This window comes from Coregonus clupeaformis, unplaced genomic scaffold (assembly GCF_020615455.1).
Source record: "Coregonus clupeaformis isolate EN_2021a unplaced genomic scaffold, ASM2061545v1 scaf0043, whole genome shotgun sequence".
Lineage (NCBI taxonomy): Eukaryota > Metazoa > Chordata > Actinopteri > Salmoniformes > Salmonidae > Coregonus > Coregonus clupeaformis.
This window is the reverse complement of record NW_025533498.1, coordinates 26840-45281: the sequence shown is the minus strand read 5'-3', so window position 1 is coordinate 45281 and position 18442 is coordinate 26840. Positions and strand designations below refer to the sequence as shown.

The 18442-nt window shown below is 42.3% G+C and overlaps 1 protein-coding gene across 1 annotated transcript in view; it reads left to right on the top strand.

The window, feature by feature from the left end:
• LOC121578798 (synaptotagmin-6-like) overlaps positions 1-18442 on the top strand; it is a 46231-nt gene that overhangs the window by 20309 nt on the left and 7480 nt on the right. The window contains exons 4-8 of the mRNA XM_045212711.1: positions 1731-1769; positions 13371-13791; positions 14513-15071; positions 16321-16441; positions 17032-17203. Coding sequence (XP_045068646.1) covers positions 1731-1769; positions 13371-13791; positions 14513-15071; positions 16321-16441; positions 17032-17203 — 1312 coding nt within the window. The remainder of the gene's footprint in view (positions 1-1730; positions 1770-13370; positions 13792-14512; positions 15072-16320; positions 16442-17031; positions 17204-18442) is intronic.

Below are 18442 nucleotides of genomic sequence, written 5' to 3'. Positions count from 1 at the left end.
ACTCATAACTATCCGTGGGCTAGAGAATTGTTATCTATTTTTTGGGAAACTGATTTGCAGTATATATTCAGGAACAAATTACCATGTGGTGTTAACCAAATCAAGGACACACTTTTTCTGATCCACAAGGAAAAATGGACAGTTGATGTTTGGTTTAAACCTAAACTTAGAACGTACACTCTCATCAAAGAGAACTACACCCCTGAACCATATGTCCGCTTGAACCTAACAAAAAGCCAAAGGTCAGCTTGTGCACAACTCAGATCCGGCACCCTCCCTCTGGCTATAGAGACGGGTAGATTTAACAGAGTGCCTGAAGAGGAGAGAATTTGGCTACTGTGTGATCTTGGAGAAATCGAAAACGAAATCCATTTAGTGTTTTATTGCCCTCTGTATGATGATCTGAGAACATCTTTTTTGGTGATAAACCTGATGTATTCTGGTTACGGGATGAGCAGAGGCTTCAATTTTGTTTCAGACAGGGCGTGTTTGAGATTGCTCAGTTTGTTCACAATGCCTGGAGAATAAGGAGAAATGTACTGTTTGTGTAGTGTGGCTAGATGGTAGCTGTACTTGCAATGGTTTATGTATGCGTATAATTTGTCAAATGTTATTTTGTTCTGTAGTGTCTTGTAAGCCCATGTGGGCTGGGCACCGGTAGGTGTATGAGACAAATCATATCAATCATCAGATACATGCTTCACAGACCAGTCTACATACATGTGCCACACTGTGTCCCCATTGGTTCATCTGCCCATTATTGATTATATAAGCCTGTGTATACAATTGATAAGGTTATCTCTCCTGCTCTCCTCCAAGTTTCTCCCTATTTCTGTGTTTGATGATTTTCTCCTCCTCCTCCCAGTCTTTTGTATTAGCCCTGGTGTAATATCCAAGGCACCCTTTCACAGATGTGTCTGATATTATAATATAATAATAATATAATATGCCATTTAGCAGACGCTTTAATCCAAAGCGACTTACAGTCATGTGTGCATACATTTTTATGTATGGGTGGTCCCGGGGATCGAACCCACTACCCTGGCGTTACAAGCGCCATGCTCTACCAATTGAGCTACAGAGGACCACCATATTCATAAGCTTATTTCATTCATATGCATGCAGTCCAACATGTGCACCCTCCTCCTCTGTTAGCCTCTTTCTCTTAAGGACATAAAAGGAATGAAAATGTGTTTTTCCTGCTCGCCACAAAAAAAAGGTATAGGAGGAGAGACGGAGAACCTCAATAGGCTAATTAATAGGGCTAATAACTGCCAGGGCTGCACACTGGCAGTTAATATTATTATTATTATTATTATTATTATTATTATTATAAATAAAGGGAGCCAGTGCATATGTAATATGTAATGGATCAGCTGTAGGTCTTATCTATAAAAGGTTGGTAACTGCTCTCCAGGCTTGGCTGAAGTACCTGCCCCTGGACAGTTGCAGTAGGCTATCAGCATCTGCACACTGGCTGGATGGCTGGATGGCTGGATGGCTGGTTGGCTGGCTGACTGACTGTATGGCTCACAGCTCCATAGAAACGGGGTCCCAGTTGAAAACTCATTTGGTGTGGAGGCAGGGGAAGGAGAGCATCCTTTGAGTGAGAGAGGGAGAGTAAGAGGGGCAGAGAAAAAGAGAGAGAAGCCGAGAGTGAGAGGGATAGTGTGAGAGGCAGAGAGAAAGAAAGAGAGCTAGAAGCAGAGAAAGAGAGAGCGCTTGTACAGAGATTCAAAGAGGGAGAGAGAGGAGAGTGTTCATCACCGGTGAGTGCTATCACTGTCACTTTGCATGATATTAGCTGCTTGTTGATGTAATATTATAACAATGTTGATATATTGGGGGCATATAATAGTATGACTGGGTAAAAATCTGATTTTAAATGAAAACAGGACAATTTGTGACTTAGAAGAAATGCAGAGTTTTAGTCTGTCCTTTTCCACTGTTGCCTGTCGTGTGTCGCACCTGCGGGAGTCAGAACACTTTATCAATCTTATCTCAGATCTTTTTTACTTTTTACTTTTTTTTCTTACTTCAAATGTGAAAACCTAGATAAAGAAACAAGGTAAGACATTTGTTTTTCAATGTTCCTCCAAAGCCCTTTGGTGTTTTGCTTTGAAACATCTCTAAGCACAGCCTTATTGGTGTAGTGTACTGTAAGAAGTCGATTTGGTATTATCTTGTGTACTGTGTTTGTATTGATCTCACTGTACTGAGCTGTGTCTCAATCCATTACCCTTCAAGTGCATTAAATATATTGCAGTCAGATGAGCGATTGCTACATTGCTGCTGAAGGGCTGCTTAGAACGAGACGATTGCATTTCATGTTTGTGTGTTTGTGTTTGTGCCGAGTTCATTCACAATTACAGCATTGCAGTTAGTCTGCATGGGTCTGGTTCCAACTCACTCATGAATGAACCTCCAGATAAACACCTCAGCCCCAGTGGGATCTATGTGCTGTGCAGACACTATCACAAACAAACCCACATGAAAAATTCACATTCTCAGTGACTGCAGCTCTACTTGCAGGAGTGTGTGAGTGTTTTTCTGGCACTCAGGCCACACGGTCTGATGAATAAGGATGGCCTTGTGACATGTTGCTGGCCGGGATCCCATGGTGGTGGCCTGACTGACTGACATGGCCGTTTGGGCCGTGGTTCTGTTTAATGTTTCCAGACTCGGGGTGCAGCTGGAAGCAGCTGCTGCTCAGTCTTCTGGTAGAAGAGGGTTCTGGGATTACATAGAATGTAGGAGAAGTAACAGTCTATCTCAAAACTATCTAAGTCTAAATCTTACATAAGTCTATCTTTAACACTCTAGCTAAGTCTAAATCTTAAATAAGTCTATCTTTTACACGAAGTCTAAATCTTAGATAAGGTTATCTCTAACACTCTATCTGTCTAAATCTTAGATAAGACTATCTTTAACAGTAAATGTTAAAAACCTGACATAGAGTGTCGTGTTGAGTTGCATTTATCTTTATGCTGTCAAGATGAATTGCTGCGTCTGGTAGACTGTCTGCACACACCTGGTGTAGGTCACTCAGTAGCTTTAAAAGACTACGCTCCTGAGACTCTACCAATTCTACATACTGAGGAAGACAATCAATATAACGCGGAGCAAAATGTAGCTCCTTTATCAATAAAGTTTTCAGCTCAGATCAATCAATGGGATATTGTAGACAGACAACCAAAGTCATGACCTCCTGTCCACCCAATAGATCAGTCAGGAACGTGTAATTGTCCAATAGTGTGGCTTATAATCAGCATGGTGTCTTCAGATAGGTTTATAGATTAAGCCATCTACAGGGAAGCTTGTGATGTCCGACTTATATAAGGGTTTATTGAGACAAATGGTGGGGATCTTCAAGCACTAAAGTAGGTAGATATTGGTGTGAGGAGGGAGGCCATTTCTAAGGGAAAGGTTTTACTGCAATGGGAAGCTAAGGGCAGGCGGGTAGAGATAAGATGAGAGAGAGAGTTGGTTCGCTAACTAGCGTAGACGGCCTGTTGTTTCCTGTAGACACATTGTGGAAGAATGGGATCCAACCCAAAGAACACAGAAAGATAAACCAATACCATGTTATAAAGGGATATAATAGTAACTATTGTCTCAGAACAGAGAAAATGCCTCAGGGACGAGAGGAATACTTAAAGGAAGAGACAGACAAAAAGCAGAGTGAATGTATTATACAGTGCTTCGTCGTGTAAGACTTTGCAAGACTCCTTGTCATGTTTTATGCATACTGATTTGAAGGGCCCCTGCAACTGTTACCATAACAGCATGTTGATATGGTCTGCAGTGACTCGTGAGTCTCCTTTGGACCTGTATGACTGGTGACAGCTACCACTCCAGATAAGGCCCCGGTAACGTCTGATTTATTTAACATTGTGGTCAATGTAATGTAATTAGGATGTAATTGGGGATTTCTTTTTGATGTCGCAGGAAGCACTTTGTGTATTTACGATGGGCACATAAGTGCATTAACAAAGTGTAACAGAATTTGCCTGTGCACGTGAACTTTCTCGAGGTGCAATAAAGGTGCATCTGGACTGCATCAATCAATACCAGGCAACCATTCATTCAGCCCACCAGGCATGAATAGAAATGTGTCAGGAGGTGAGGGTGAGCATCCATTGGTCAGTGCGGAGGTTGGGCCTGTTATACAGTATGCCTCTATCATCCCCCAGGTACTGGGCAGATACACACAGAGTAGGTCACATCCCAAATGGCACCCTATCCCCTATATAGAGCACTGCTTTTGACCAGAGCCCAATGGGTGCAGAGTAGGACTGGATCTATTCTGCATCAAAAACTCAAGCCTGAGCCTTGATCATGTGAGCCATGGATGTCTTCACATTCAGGATCCAGTCATCGAAGCAATGCGTTGGTTGATTTAGGATAAATCATTTTGAATTCAATCACTTTTTGACAGCATCTCTTTTGATTTAAACAAAACTTTCCATACATGTTTGCCCATGGAAGAAGTGGTCAGAAAGTGACCTTTTGGACCATAAATGATATCAAACTCAACTGTTTATATTTTCCAGTGATTAAAACATGGATGTCTCATGGTATGGTGGGGTATGCAAAATGGTTCAGCTTTGAGCATCTCTATCTCTTGAATGTTTTGGCATTCAGGTCCAAAAAGTCACTTTCTGAGCACTTTTACCATGGGCAAATATGTATGGACGGTTTCAAAAGGGGTGCTGTCAAAAAGTGATTGAATTCAAATGGGTTTACCCTTTATTCAAGTCAGCATTTGAGCAACCAAAGCGTTTTTGACACAAGAGATTGGCCATGACTGATCGACTGTGCAAACTCATGCATTGTGCCGACCAGAAGAGAACAAGCTATACTCCCTATCTGGTGGTCACCCTCAATCTGTCAGTCTTGGGAGATTTTCTTTGCCACTGTTGCCCTTTTCTTGTTTCTCTGAGCTCCAGGAGCAGGATTGGCCATGTTTAGTTGTCAGCCACCTAAAACATTTTTTTTTACAAGAGATGTGAATCTATTCACTGTTGTCTAATTAACGTTAGAAATCAGGTTTGGCTGTTTTGGCTGCAGGGGATGATCACTCCATTTGTTTATCCACACAAACTGTCAGTCATACAGATCCCTGAGAGAGGAGAACATATTGAATGGTGTTCAACAGAAGGATGGCTAGCAAATCCTTCTGCTAGTGTCAATGATATATGTATAGTACATCATTGCTTTCATACAGTAACTCACCACTCAATATGTTATCTGTGAGTTCTGTAGCACGTTTAACCTCTACGGGATCGGTGTCCCTATACCGGGACAGTTGCAGCTCAATATGCGATATGTGAAAAGAATGGCATTGTAAACAACAGCCAACTTTCCGGGACATAGATGTCTTATATGGGCAGAAAGCTCAAATTCTTGTTAATCTAACTGCAGTATCAAATTTACAGTAGCTATTACAGCAAAAAAATACCATGCTATTGTTTGAGGATAGTGCACAACAACAAAACACTTTTATCACGGCAACTGGTTTGATACATTCATCTCTGAAGGTAAATAATGTACTTACATTCAGTAATCTTGCTCTGATTTGTCATCCTGAGGGTCCCAGAGATAAAATGTAGTGTTGTTTTGTTTGATAAATCTATTTTATATTCAAATGTAGGAACTGGGTTCTACAGTCTGACCACACTGCTGTCTCTGGCTCCACACCCACCCCCGCCCGACCATCTAGAGGTGTGAAGGTTAGTGTATTTTCTGTAGGGAAGCTAATGATCCATCATGTATGACATTCCTGGGAGTGTGTAAACTTTAATTTTTTATTACCATAGCATTTTTGTATGTTCTCTATAGTTATGTACATGAAAATGAATACATTTACCAATTCGGCACATTTGGGAAAACTCCTGGAAGACTTGATACAAAATATTGTGTAGTGATGTAATTCTTCACTGGACCAGTCTGAAACTTTGCACACACACTGCTGCCGTCTTGTGGACAACATCTAAATTACACCAAGAATCCTACATCACTGTCTGGCCTTTCTCTTGCATTTCAAAGATGATTCAACAACAACAACAAAATAGAAAACGCATGTTTTCTTGTTTGTATTATATTTTACCAGATCTAATGTGTTATATTCTCCTACATTAATTTCACATTTCCACAAACTTCAAAGTGTTTCCTTTCAAATTATATCAAGAATATGCATATCCTTGCTTCAGGTCCTGAGCTACAGGCAGTTAGATATGGGTATGTCGTTTTGAAAATTGAAAAAAAGGTCTGATCCTTAATTAAGGTGTAGTAGAGTTTGACTATCAAGGCTACTATAAAAGCTTTATTTTTAAAAGGCTCTATTTTTGACCATGCCTGGCATATGTTGTGTAGGGTGTTGGAGTTGGGTTTGTAAATTGCATGAGGCGCTTTAGCACTCAGGGACAAGTCTTCCGAGTCACAGTGTTTACTTCAGGAACTTGCCCTCTGTGTCTTTAGGGGAAGATGGGGTATATCTGGTTGGTTGGACAGGGCATTCATCAGGTAGCATTGTTTGGGCTCTACTAGTTTAATAGTCTTTGCTTTCCAGCTTGGTAACTGAGACAAGGCTAGCCTAAGGCAATGTTTCAGAGTCCATTCTTGGTTAAATTCACATGGTTTCATTCTCAAACACTCGCCCCCTATTAGAGCTGTGAATAACTTGACTTTTCCCAAAATATGACCTTTTTTTATTTTATAACAGTCCTGGTCAGATTTAGGGACATTTGCTCAGCCGAGCGCTCTTATTGGCTACCTCTCGGCAGCTTCTCTTCAGAATGACCGGCTATGTCCATCAAAACCTGAAAGCCTGGCCTTTCTCTGTCTTATCTCCCGTCCACACTCTCCTCAGTCTCCAGCCCAACAAATACTAATCTAACCCACTTTCACACACATAAGAAAGGGACAGGATACTCAAGGCATGTTGCATCATCCCCCTACCCCTCTGCTTTATCTGCAAGGACACTTTTCTGTTGTATGTGTGTGTACCTCAATGATACTTCTTATTTATGTAACCCAGGGGTTGGAGACAATGCTGTAGGTTGCTGTAGGTTTTCACGTAATGAGCTATATTCGTAAGAGGTTCCAGTGTGCATTTCCTGCTCGAATCCTACCGATTGAGCTCTCATTTGGCTTGGGGGAGCGTTCAAGTCGAGAAACATGTTAATAATATGTTCACGAAATCACGCTGTAGGATTCCCAGCCTCGTTTAATTACTAGGCTCAACAACTCAGCATGATTTTGTCCCACATTATCATCCTCTGGGTGGCTAGACCAATTATGGAAATTAATTGCTGAAAACCAACTCTGGAGTTCAATTTATATTCCCTGGTGTTAACTGCTTTTTTGGTGTGTTTAATTTTTCATTGTATTTTTATTCCCACAACACTTAAAAAAATTCCACTAAATGCAACATTATTTCTTAGCATTGTTATTATCTTGAGACAAATGTATTTTAATGTAATTTTAATTGGATTGCATGAAAATATATAACATTGGCACTCTCTGAATTGAAAAAAAATTATCAGAACTGCCCTTTTGAGTTTACTGTTTTGTTTATTCTAATGATAATGTGATTTTTTCTGTTTGCTCTCTCTAATATAATGTAAATATCCTCACACTGGAGGGAGAAGTGTGCCTTTCTTTCACCCATACTATACTGTACACAGGGTCACCAGGGCAGCAGCCCAGGGAAAATGTTGTCTGCAATTTTACTGACGCACTTAACCTAAATGTCAGTCTGTGTGGAGGCTGCAGTGCACAGTTAGGAGGAGCTATAGGATGGAGGCTGTACTATAATAGTAACACATACTTATTTTATGGTCCTTTGCAGCTCAGTTGGTAGAGCTCTTGTAATGCCAGGGTAGTGGGTTTGATTCCCAGGACCACCCATATGTAAAATACCTTGTGTACAAAACATTAAGAACACCTTCCTCACATTGAGTTGCACCCACCAACTCTTTTGTTCTCAGAACAGCCTCAATGTGTCAGGGCATGGACTCTACAAGGTGTCGAAAGCGTTTAACAGGGATGCTGGTCCATGTTGACTCCAATGCTTCCCACAGTTGTGTCAAGTTGGCTGGATGTCCTTTGGGTGATGGACCATTTTTGATACACACTGGAAACTGTTGAGCGTGAAAAACCAAGCAGTGTTGCAGTTCTTGACCCAAACCAGTGCGCCTGGCACCTACTACCATACCCAGTTCAAAGGCACTTAAATCTTGCCCATTCACCCTCTGAATGGCACACATACACGATCCATGTCGCAATTGTCTCTAGGCTTAAAAATCCTTCTGTAACCTGTCTCCTCCCCTTCATCTACACTGATTTAGTGGATTTAACAAGTGACATCAATAAGGGATCATATCTTTCACCTGTTCGGTCTATGTCATGGAAAGAGCAGGTGTCCTTAATGTGTTGTACAACCAGTGTACCTTGGATAAAAGTGTCTGCTTAAAGAGATACTTCGGGATTTGGCAATGAGACCCTTTATCTACTTCCTGTTACGTTCCCAGCTGACAATCTCAAAATGTCGCTCACAACAAAGGGAACTAACAAAGAAAAACAAAACAAAACAGAAAGGGGTTCAATAGGGGTTCTGAAAAGGCATCCATGTGGGTGCCCACTGAAAGTTGGCAAAGCCACTAGTAAGGGGTTCTAAAAGACATCCATCATGGATGCCCACTAGGTTTGCCTCCGAAAAGACAAACTAAAAGAAAAACCCACAACTTAGCGTCTTGCCTTGTCTTGGAAGTAAAAGAATATGGCGCAAAGTAAACAGGGGGAACACCAAAAATCAGGCTTCTTTCAAACCCAAATAGGTTGAGCTTGAAATAGCACCTCAGCTGACGTGACGTGTAGGTCTCCCAACATCTCTCAAGCTCAGCTGGAGCACTGGGCCAGCCACTCTTAAATATCACCTGGGCTAGCACAGGTGAAACACCTTCCGACTAACGAGATGGACAAGCCAGCACAGATATAACACATACTTACTAACGAGGTGACACCAATCGGTGCACCCTATGTGCTAATGTTCTACCTCGAAATATAAATGGAAAAACCAAAACTGGTAACATTCCCCAGAGTCAGATGAACTTGTGGATACCATTGTTATGTCTCTGCATGCAGTTTGAAGGAAGTTGCTAACTAGTGAAAATAATGTTTCTGTGCTCTTGTCTTGCCTTTTGATGGGCTGTGTTTTCTCCAACACAGCCACTATAACCAGCTGGATAATGTCTATTTATTTTTCAGACAGGTAGCCTATTTCCTGTGTATTGTCAGCCCTAATCATGTGGCCACTGTAGATGAAGGGACGATCCCATACCCATTTTATTTTTGTCCCGTCTATATAGTTAACTGGGCAATTCCTCATAAGTATCATCTCTGTGGGTAAATCCCAGGTGCAAAGGTTTGAGTGGGGAGGATGATAAAGGTTTGAGTGGGGAGGATGATAAAGGTTTGAGTGGGGAGGATGATAAAGGTTTGAGTGGGGAGGATGATAAAGGTTTGAGTGGGGAGGATGATAAAGGTTTGAGTGGGGAGGATGATAAAGGTTTGAGTGGGGGAGGATGATAAAGGTTTGAGTGGGGAGGATGATAAAGGTTTGAGTGGGGAGGATGATAAAGGTTTGAGTGGGGAGGATGATAAAGGTTTGAGTGGGGAGGATGATAAAGTGGCCGAGGTGTGAGGCGGCTGAGGCCTATAAATAGTCGAGAAGGCTGCTGCCACTTGACTCCTGATGAGACACCGCAAATCATCCCAGTCAGGGGTGATTAGCTGTTTTTTGTGTGTTTTTTATCGCACATCATCCACCAAGATGTAGAGAATTAGTGAAGAACGAATGACGCGGATTGCTTATATGCAGTCAGGTCCCAAATTATTGGCACCCTTGATAAAGACTGTATAAAATAAAGAATACAACTAATGAGCTTTATTGTACAAAAAAATGGGAAATGATATATGATATACTAATACAATTTAAAAAAGAAAGAGATTTTGTTTAACAAGTACTTTTTTTCTCTCAAAAAGATAGGGGTCAATATTATTGGCACCCCTGTTTTCAATACCTCACCTTGCGAGGATAACGGCACTGAGCCTTTTTCTAAAATGTTTATGAGATTGGAGAACACATTGGTAGGGATCGTAGACCATTCCTCCTTACAGAATCTTTCCAGATGCTTGATATCCTTCGTCTGCGCTTCTGGACTGCCCTCTTCAATTCAAACTACAAGTTTTCAATGGGGTTCAAGTCCGGAGACTAACTTTTCCCTTTTTTTTGCACACAATGTAGCTCAGTATTTGTATTATTTATTTTATACAGCCTTTTCTGCTCATCTTTATCAAGGGTGCCTATAATGTTGGACCTGACTATATACTTGGCATGTTGTGTTTGAGACTGTAGCTCTCAGAATTAAGGGGTGGGTGGAGTGGGAGTGGAAATGTCTAATGGACAGGATTCTACAGAGACCAGGTTGTATATGAGGGCACTTTACGAGGAGAACAAACCCTGGGGCTTTGGTTTCTCTCTGTGTCACTGCTACAAAGCAAGGTTTATTTAGATTTATGAGTACCTGAAAAAGCTCTACATGTCTGGTCTGGTCTCACTGCAGGTTCTTTCTGCCAAAGCAGTGCAGCAGATACATTAAATGTGGTCGTTTCCCCCATTTTGCAGACAGTAAGATCCAATTGTACTGCATCATGCCTTTATGTCCAGTCATTTTTCACAAATTTCATTTGTTCCTTTTTTTACACAGAAAACATCACATAAGGTTAAACGATTTTATGATGAATACAGTAAAACAGTAGACATACCCCTTGACAACTATTGAATTAAAAAGACACGCTAGATTCAATTACTATTTGAACACTGAATACCATCTATTGTCCAGGCCATGCTCTTGGCTTTGGGTCTTGCATGGACAATTAGGCAGAGATGTCAAAGGTGTGAGATGTGTAATAATTGTACAAGCTTGCATCGCTCTCACATCAATATTTCATTTGAGGTGTGTGTGTGTATGTGCCTGGGAGACCAATAAATGCACATCTCAATAAACTGCTGGTACTTGAAATTGTATTACAGCAATACAACTCTGTATTACAGCAATAAAACACTAAACATAAATACACTCAGAGGGCTAATTTGTTCTGATGGTTTTTGTTTAGGGTTTTGAGCACCGGCGGCGGGAGATACTTAGAAGCCCTTAGCTATATCACTCATTGATACATTGAAGGTACATTAAACTTCATAGGGGGTTAGTCACCCAACTACCCACTCAGATAATTCCAATATCCCAAAAGTTAATCACAGTGTAAGTAAGCCACAGAATTTTTAGTGACTGTGAAATTCCAGCATTTTATTTTAGAGTATGCAGGGATTACCAGTTGTCCTACATTCTCTCCACCACGAGGATGTGCTGACTGGACTGTTGGGGGAAAATGTGTCTCCCAAATCCAGGTTGCGTCCCAAATGGCACCCTATTCCCTATGTAGCACACTACTTTTGACCAGGGCCCATAGGGCTCTGGTCAAAAGTAGTACACTATGCAGAGAATATGGTGCCATTTGGGACGCAAGCCAGATCCTGTGCCACAGCAGCAGGCTCAGCACCTTCCCTTATGATAAACAGAGCTTATTAAACCACCACCAGACCAAGATTCAGCCTTATAGCTCCACCCTTTGTGCTACTTGCTTTATCTCTGCCTCAGTAAAGAGATACAAAATCTTAATTTAAAATCTCACTTCTGAGATTAAGGGCAAACAATAATTTGAGATAGCATTCGTTCAGTTAGGTTTATAGAAAAAGAGTCTGGTTATGAGTGAAGGCAATGCTCCCCTGTGATTCAATTCTAATTTCTGCCTATTTAATCAGTATCTGGATCCTTAACCTGGAAATGTTCAATTAGAAATATAAAATATTATCACCTCCAATAGGGAACAGAACACTTCGGCCTAATGTTTTATCAGCACTCCAGTCTGATTAGTTAGAGTAGCTATTTTCTACAAGCTTCCATTTCTTTTTTTACTTAGGCTACCGTAGGAGACTTTAGTTACTGGTTGTGAATTTGACAGCTTTACTAGAAACCTAATGTATAATTCATGTGTTTTCATCATGTATAATTAATTAGACAGGACAGCTGTTTTAGGGAGATAGTAACCTACATTCTAATGCTTTCCATCTCTACACTCAATTTATGGCCTTACATTTTCCACTGGGGTTGGAAGGTCACATCCCCCCAAAGCCACCCAATAGCAATGCCCCAATCCTTTCATAGACATTAATTACATTCTATCAATATGTTTGGTTGTGACGCTCCACTCATTATCCCTATGGGAAATGCAGATAAAGACTGAAGCACTTTTTGAATTTATATTGATGCGGTAACAGTTTTTCCATACTGGCCCCACTCCAATATGTGTTGCGAGTCCTATGCAAACACATTTGTAATAATCATAGAAAGAACGGTTATTCTACCTGTGTGGCTCTGCTCCTTGGTAAAATGGATTGTGGGGCTGTTTCTGGAGTAAGACTGTAATTACATTTAGCTCATTTGAAAGTCAAACAGTGAGCACTTGCACTCTGCGCCTGTATGTGCGAGAGAGAGAGAGACAGAGAGAGAGAGAGATGGCTGAAGGCTTATTTCTCATTACTTTAAATTCCTGCAAGGATTATTTGTAGTCAAAGACATGTAACTCAGTCCAGACTTGTATTATTCAGGGTTCAAGCTGAATCGTGCCAGAGCATGACACCTGAATTAGCACCATTTTAGGCCTCTGCCCTTTAGGTGAGGACAGACTTGGCAAAACAAATAGCGCATTAGAATAGGCATCGGCCCACAGAATAAGCATTTTATCATTAAGATATATTTTATCATTTGATTTAGAGACATGTTGCTCACAGCACCCATTTACAGTGCAATAATGTACAACAAAAGAAAATCAACTAATTTATGAATAAGGTCCTGCTGAACTCTGTTAAACCACCAGGAGGCAGGCTGACCGATTTTGTGACAGATGATTGACGACTAAACTCCTACTGTACATCATGTGCCATGCTTATTGATCCCCATCATGATTGTATTTCTCAATAATCCATTGAAATGAATGCTATGACATGGCTTATTTGGTGGCGGCAGCTCAGTTGCAATCGGATTTTGAGCACTTTCAAAACACATTGCTCAGCAGTGTGATGTCTGTAAATGAAACCATTGCCATGCCTGTATCTGATCTCACTCATGCCTACTGTATCTTTCTTTCCAATCCAACGCCCTTCCCTTTCCATTTCTCTTTCTTCCCCTTTTCTTTCTTCTCAACCATCTCCATCCCTTCATACATCCCTCCATTGCCTCCTCCAGAAATCTCCTTCAGCTTCCTGCTCCTGGTGTTCGTGGCCTGTGGCCTGGCCCTGCTGGGCGTCATCGTCTTTGCCTCCTGGAAGCTGTGCTGGGTGCCCTGGCGCACCAAGGACCTCTCCTCCAGTGCCACCAACCTTGCCCCTGCCGCCGGTCCCCCCTCCTCTGCTTCTGTGAGACCCTACGACAGAGCCTTCCCAGCACATGCCCACAGGCCTACACTTGTACGCGCACACACGCACGTGCACGCAATGGCGTCTGACAAGCTGAATCCTTCGGACCCAGCAAGTTTCCTGGAGGCGGCAGTGAAGATCAGCCACACATCACCTAACATCCCTGCCGAGGTGCAGCTGTCCATGAAAGACCACTTCCTACGCCGCACGCGCATGGCCAGGCAGACCACCGAGCCTGCCTCCTCCAATAGGTCAGGCTCCGTGAGGAAGTTGCCCTTAGACACAGACCTAGGCTGCGTCCCAAATTGCATCCTATTCCTAATATAGTGCACTACTTTTGACCAGAGCCCTATGGGCCCTTTTCAAAAGGAGTGCACTATACTGTATAGGTAATAGGATGCCATTTGGGAGGCATCCCTAGTATCAGCTTATTACTGTATCCTTCCCAAATCCTAACCATTTGGGTGGAGTAACACAAAACGGACCTAATATCCGTGTCTACGGGCATCCTACTTAAATAGGTCATCCAGGGCTCCTCTGATCCCCAGTGTTTATGCCCCGGCCATGTATTAGTATTGAGGTAATAGTTTGTGATGTTGTCAGGAAGTGGCTATTTGTAGTGTATCATAGTGGTACAGAGATATGATTCATTACGCATCATATCTACCCCTGTAATAACTCAATTTGTGACTTGTAAGATGAGATAGATAAAAAAGCAATGAGGTTGTCAGTTGAATGCCCATACTGTCGTGGCGCTCCTATTGAGCTAAATGAAGAAAAATCTAAATCATCTAATATCAGAAAAAGCAATTACATTTACTCTAAATTGGAATCTGACAACGTTATTCAGCAGGGATGCCAGGGCACAGATTTCCCAGGCATGCCATATGGTACTAAAATTATTCCACTGTTTGAGTGTGTAAATTGTCCATGATAATGATTTAACTGGCAAAAATGTCTCCATGTCTCCAGGCACAGCTCCTTTAAGAAGCACCTCCCCCGACAAATTCACCATGTCACCAGCCTTGACCGAGGCAGCGACTTCCCCTATGCAGAGGACCAATCCACCAGCCTAGCCAGTTTGGGCCGCATCCAGCCAGAGCTCTACAAGCAGAGCCTCCTGGAGGCCGACGAGTCCTCCAAGACCTGTGGCAAGATCAACTTCTCCCTCAAGTACGACTATGAGTCCGAGGCGCTCCTCGTCAACATCCTCAAGGCGTTCGACCTGCCCGCCAAGGATTTATGCGGCAGCTCCGACCCCTACGTCAAAATCTACCTCCTGCCTGACCGCAAGCGCAAGTTCCAGACCCGCGTCCATCGCAAGACGCTCAACCCCATTTTTGACGAGTCCTTCCAGTTCACCGTGCCCTACGAGGAGCTGGGCAGCAGGAAGCTGCACCTGAGCATCTTTGACTTTGACCGCTTCTCCAGCCACGACATGATCGGCGAGGTCATTCTAGAGAACCTGTTTGAGGCGTCGGACCTCTCTCGCGAGACGGCCGTCTGGAAGGACATTCACTACGCCACCTCTGTAAGTCAATCAATGAACCAATCAAATGTATTTTATAAAGCCCTTTTTACATCAGTGTAGCCGGCGCGCTCTGCTCGTTGCCGACTACTGCGTTGTGTTCCGGTGCACTGAAGACAACACACTGGCGTACTTGAAGGCACTTTATTGTGTACAACTCTCTCAATCTGTTCAACATCAAAGAGAGAAAATGTTCAAAACTCTACCCTCGACCAGAATCCGCCTCTCCCAGCCGAATACAATGCAGACTGAGTATAATCACATTCAAAAATACAAGGAATAAAATACAACATCATTGGAAAATAAACATTGCATCTGGTGTATATCTTATGTATGTGTCATATTCATGTTATCTCTGCCAAAAACTCTGAGCTTTTAGCCTTTACATTAATACTGTGCAACATGACATAAACCATCTTTCAAATAGGTAATACATACAGTAATATGCACGAAGCAACATGTAATCCTTCACATTTGAGCTTTTCAGTGCCATTAAACACTAATCAATACTTAAAAACATTTTAAATGAACACATATTTTTAACCTGATATAGGGAATACATACCTGTTCAACATCAAAGAGAGAAAATGTTCAAAACTCTACCCTCGACCAGAATCCGCCTAACATAAAAAGAACAACGTGAGCTTCGTCACAAGAGGATAGAATGATGATTGCTAACTTACAGCTAAACAGAACACGAGGTTAGCTAAGTTAGCAATTTCTCAACTCTCAAAAATGGCTATATTCACGACACAGCTTGATTAAATGTACGTACACTCATCATATAATATACATACAAGTTACTATGTGCACTGAAACGTTTTAGTTTTAACAGGTATATCAAGTTTATGTCACGCCGAAGTGAACACGTACCTCTCCCAGCCGAATACAATGCAGACTGAGAAAAGCATGACATCCCTCCGCATATAACCAAACCAACTCTAGAGGGCGCACTTACACAACTAACTCTCCCAATATCTGTAGACTACACGAAATGCTGAACAATACAATATTTTGGTGAAATCAACTCACAAAATAAAATAAAAAATAGAAAATGAACGGTTGCAAAAATCTGTAATTCTTTGACCTGTTACATCAGCAGTTGTCCATAGACTGCTTTCAAAGTAATGAAACAAATATCTAAATATGTAAAATCATTACTACACTTTTAAAAATATTAGTGCCGCCATTGTAATGTGTGATAGCTGTTTCCTTCTGTTCTGATGTGTTTTGTCTGTGGCCTTGAACACAGGAGAGTGTAGACCTGGGGGAGATCATGTTCTCTCTCTGTTACCTGCCAACCGCAGGCCGACTCACCATGACCATCATCAAGTGCAGGAACCTCAAGGCCATGGACATCACAGGATACTCAGGTATAGTTGTGTCATTGGGTTCACTTTAAAAGGTTTTGTGTTTTTTTTTTTTCCTTAAACGCTGTTGTCCACTCTTGTTCTAAGCATTGATTTGGCTATCTCTCTGGTAAAAGAGTGTAGGCCTATGCTAAATTACAAGACACAAATGTAATCTGGTTTGGTATCACATCTCTGTTTTGGTAACATCTCTGGTTTGGTAACTCCCCCACGACGCCAGGACAGCGGAGTCACTGACCACCTTCCGGAGACACTTGAAACCCTACCTCTATAAGGAATACCTGGAATAGTATAACAGTAATCCTTCTACCCCCCCTCCCCCACCCCCCATTTAAAAAAAGATTTAAAAAAGAAACAACATTTTTTTTTTAAATAAAGGGTGGTTGTCCCACTAAGTTGAATGCACCAATTTGTAAGTCGCTTGGGATAAGAGCGTCTGCTAAATGACTAAAATGTAAATGTAACACGAGCCATACTTAGCTAATTTACATATTCCATAATGTAGCTAGAGTCAGATCAGCTTGATCCTTTAAGTAGCTAAGCACTTTTAGTTTGAAAGAAATCGAATAATATTTTTTCTTGTTTATTGACAGACCCATATGTCAAGGTCTCCCTCGAGAGTGAAGGACGGCGCTTAAAAAAGAAGAAAACCACCATCAAGAGGAACACTTTGAACCCCACCTATAACGAAGCTATCATCTTCGACATCCCCCCTGAGAACATGGACCAAGTCAGCCTGCACATATCCGTCATGGACTATGATTTGTATGCCATTATCAAATCAAATCAAATTGTATTTGTCACATGCACCAAATACAACAGGTGTAAACCTTACAGTGAAATGCTTACTTAACCAACAATGCAGTTTTAAGAAAGAATACCTAAAAAAAGTAACAAATAAGTAAAGAGCAGCAGTAAAATAACAATAGCGAGGCTATATATACGGGGTAAAATGTAGATGTAGTTAGAGTTATTAAAATGACTATGCATAGATAATAAACAGAGTAGCAGCAGTGTAAAATAGGGGGGGGGGGCAATGCAAATAGCCTGGGTAGCCATTTGATTAGATGTTCAGGAGTCTTATGGCTTGGGGGTAGAAGCTGTTTAGAAGCCTCTTGGACCTAGACTTGGCGCTCCGGTACCACTTGCCGTGCGGTAGCAGAGAGAACAGTCTATGACTAGGGTGGCTGGAGTCTTTGACAATTTTTAGGGCCTTCCTCTGACACCGCCTGGTATAGAGGTCCTGGATGGAAGGAAGCTTGGCCCCAGTGATATACTGGGCCCTACGCACCCTCTGTAGTGCCTTGCAGTCGGAGGCCGAGCAGTTGCCATACCAGGCAGTAACGCAACCAGTCAGGATGCTCTCGATGGTGCAGCTGTATAACTTTTTGAGGATCTGAGGACCCATGCCAAATCTTTTCAGTCTCCTTAGGGGGAATAGGTTTTGTCGTGCCCTCTTCAAGACTGTCTTGGTATGCTTGGACCATGATAGTTTGTTGGTGATGTGGACACCAAGGAACTTGAAGCTCTCAACCTGCTCCAATACAGCCCCGTCGATGAGAATGGGGGCGTGCTCAGTCCTCTTCTTTTTCCTGTAGTCCACAATCATCTCCTTTGTCTTGATCACATTAAGGGAGAGGTTGTTGTCCTGGCACCACACGGCCAGGTCTCTGACCTCCTCCTTATAGGCTGTCTCGTCGTTGTCGGTGATCAGGCCTACCACTGTTGTGTCATTGGCAAACTTAATGATGGTGTTGGAGTCGTGCCTGGCCATGCAGTCATGAGTGAACAGGGAGTACAGGAGGGAACTGAGCACGCACCCCTGAGGGGCCCCCGTGTTGAGGATCAGTGTGGCGGATGTGTTGCTACATATCCTTACCACCTGGGGGTGGCCCATCAGGAAGTCCAGGATCCAGGTGCAGAGGGAGGTGTTCAGTCCCAGGGTCCTTAGCTTAGTGATGAGCTTTGAAGGCACTATGGTGTTGAACGCTGAGCTGTAGTCAA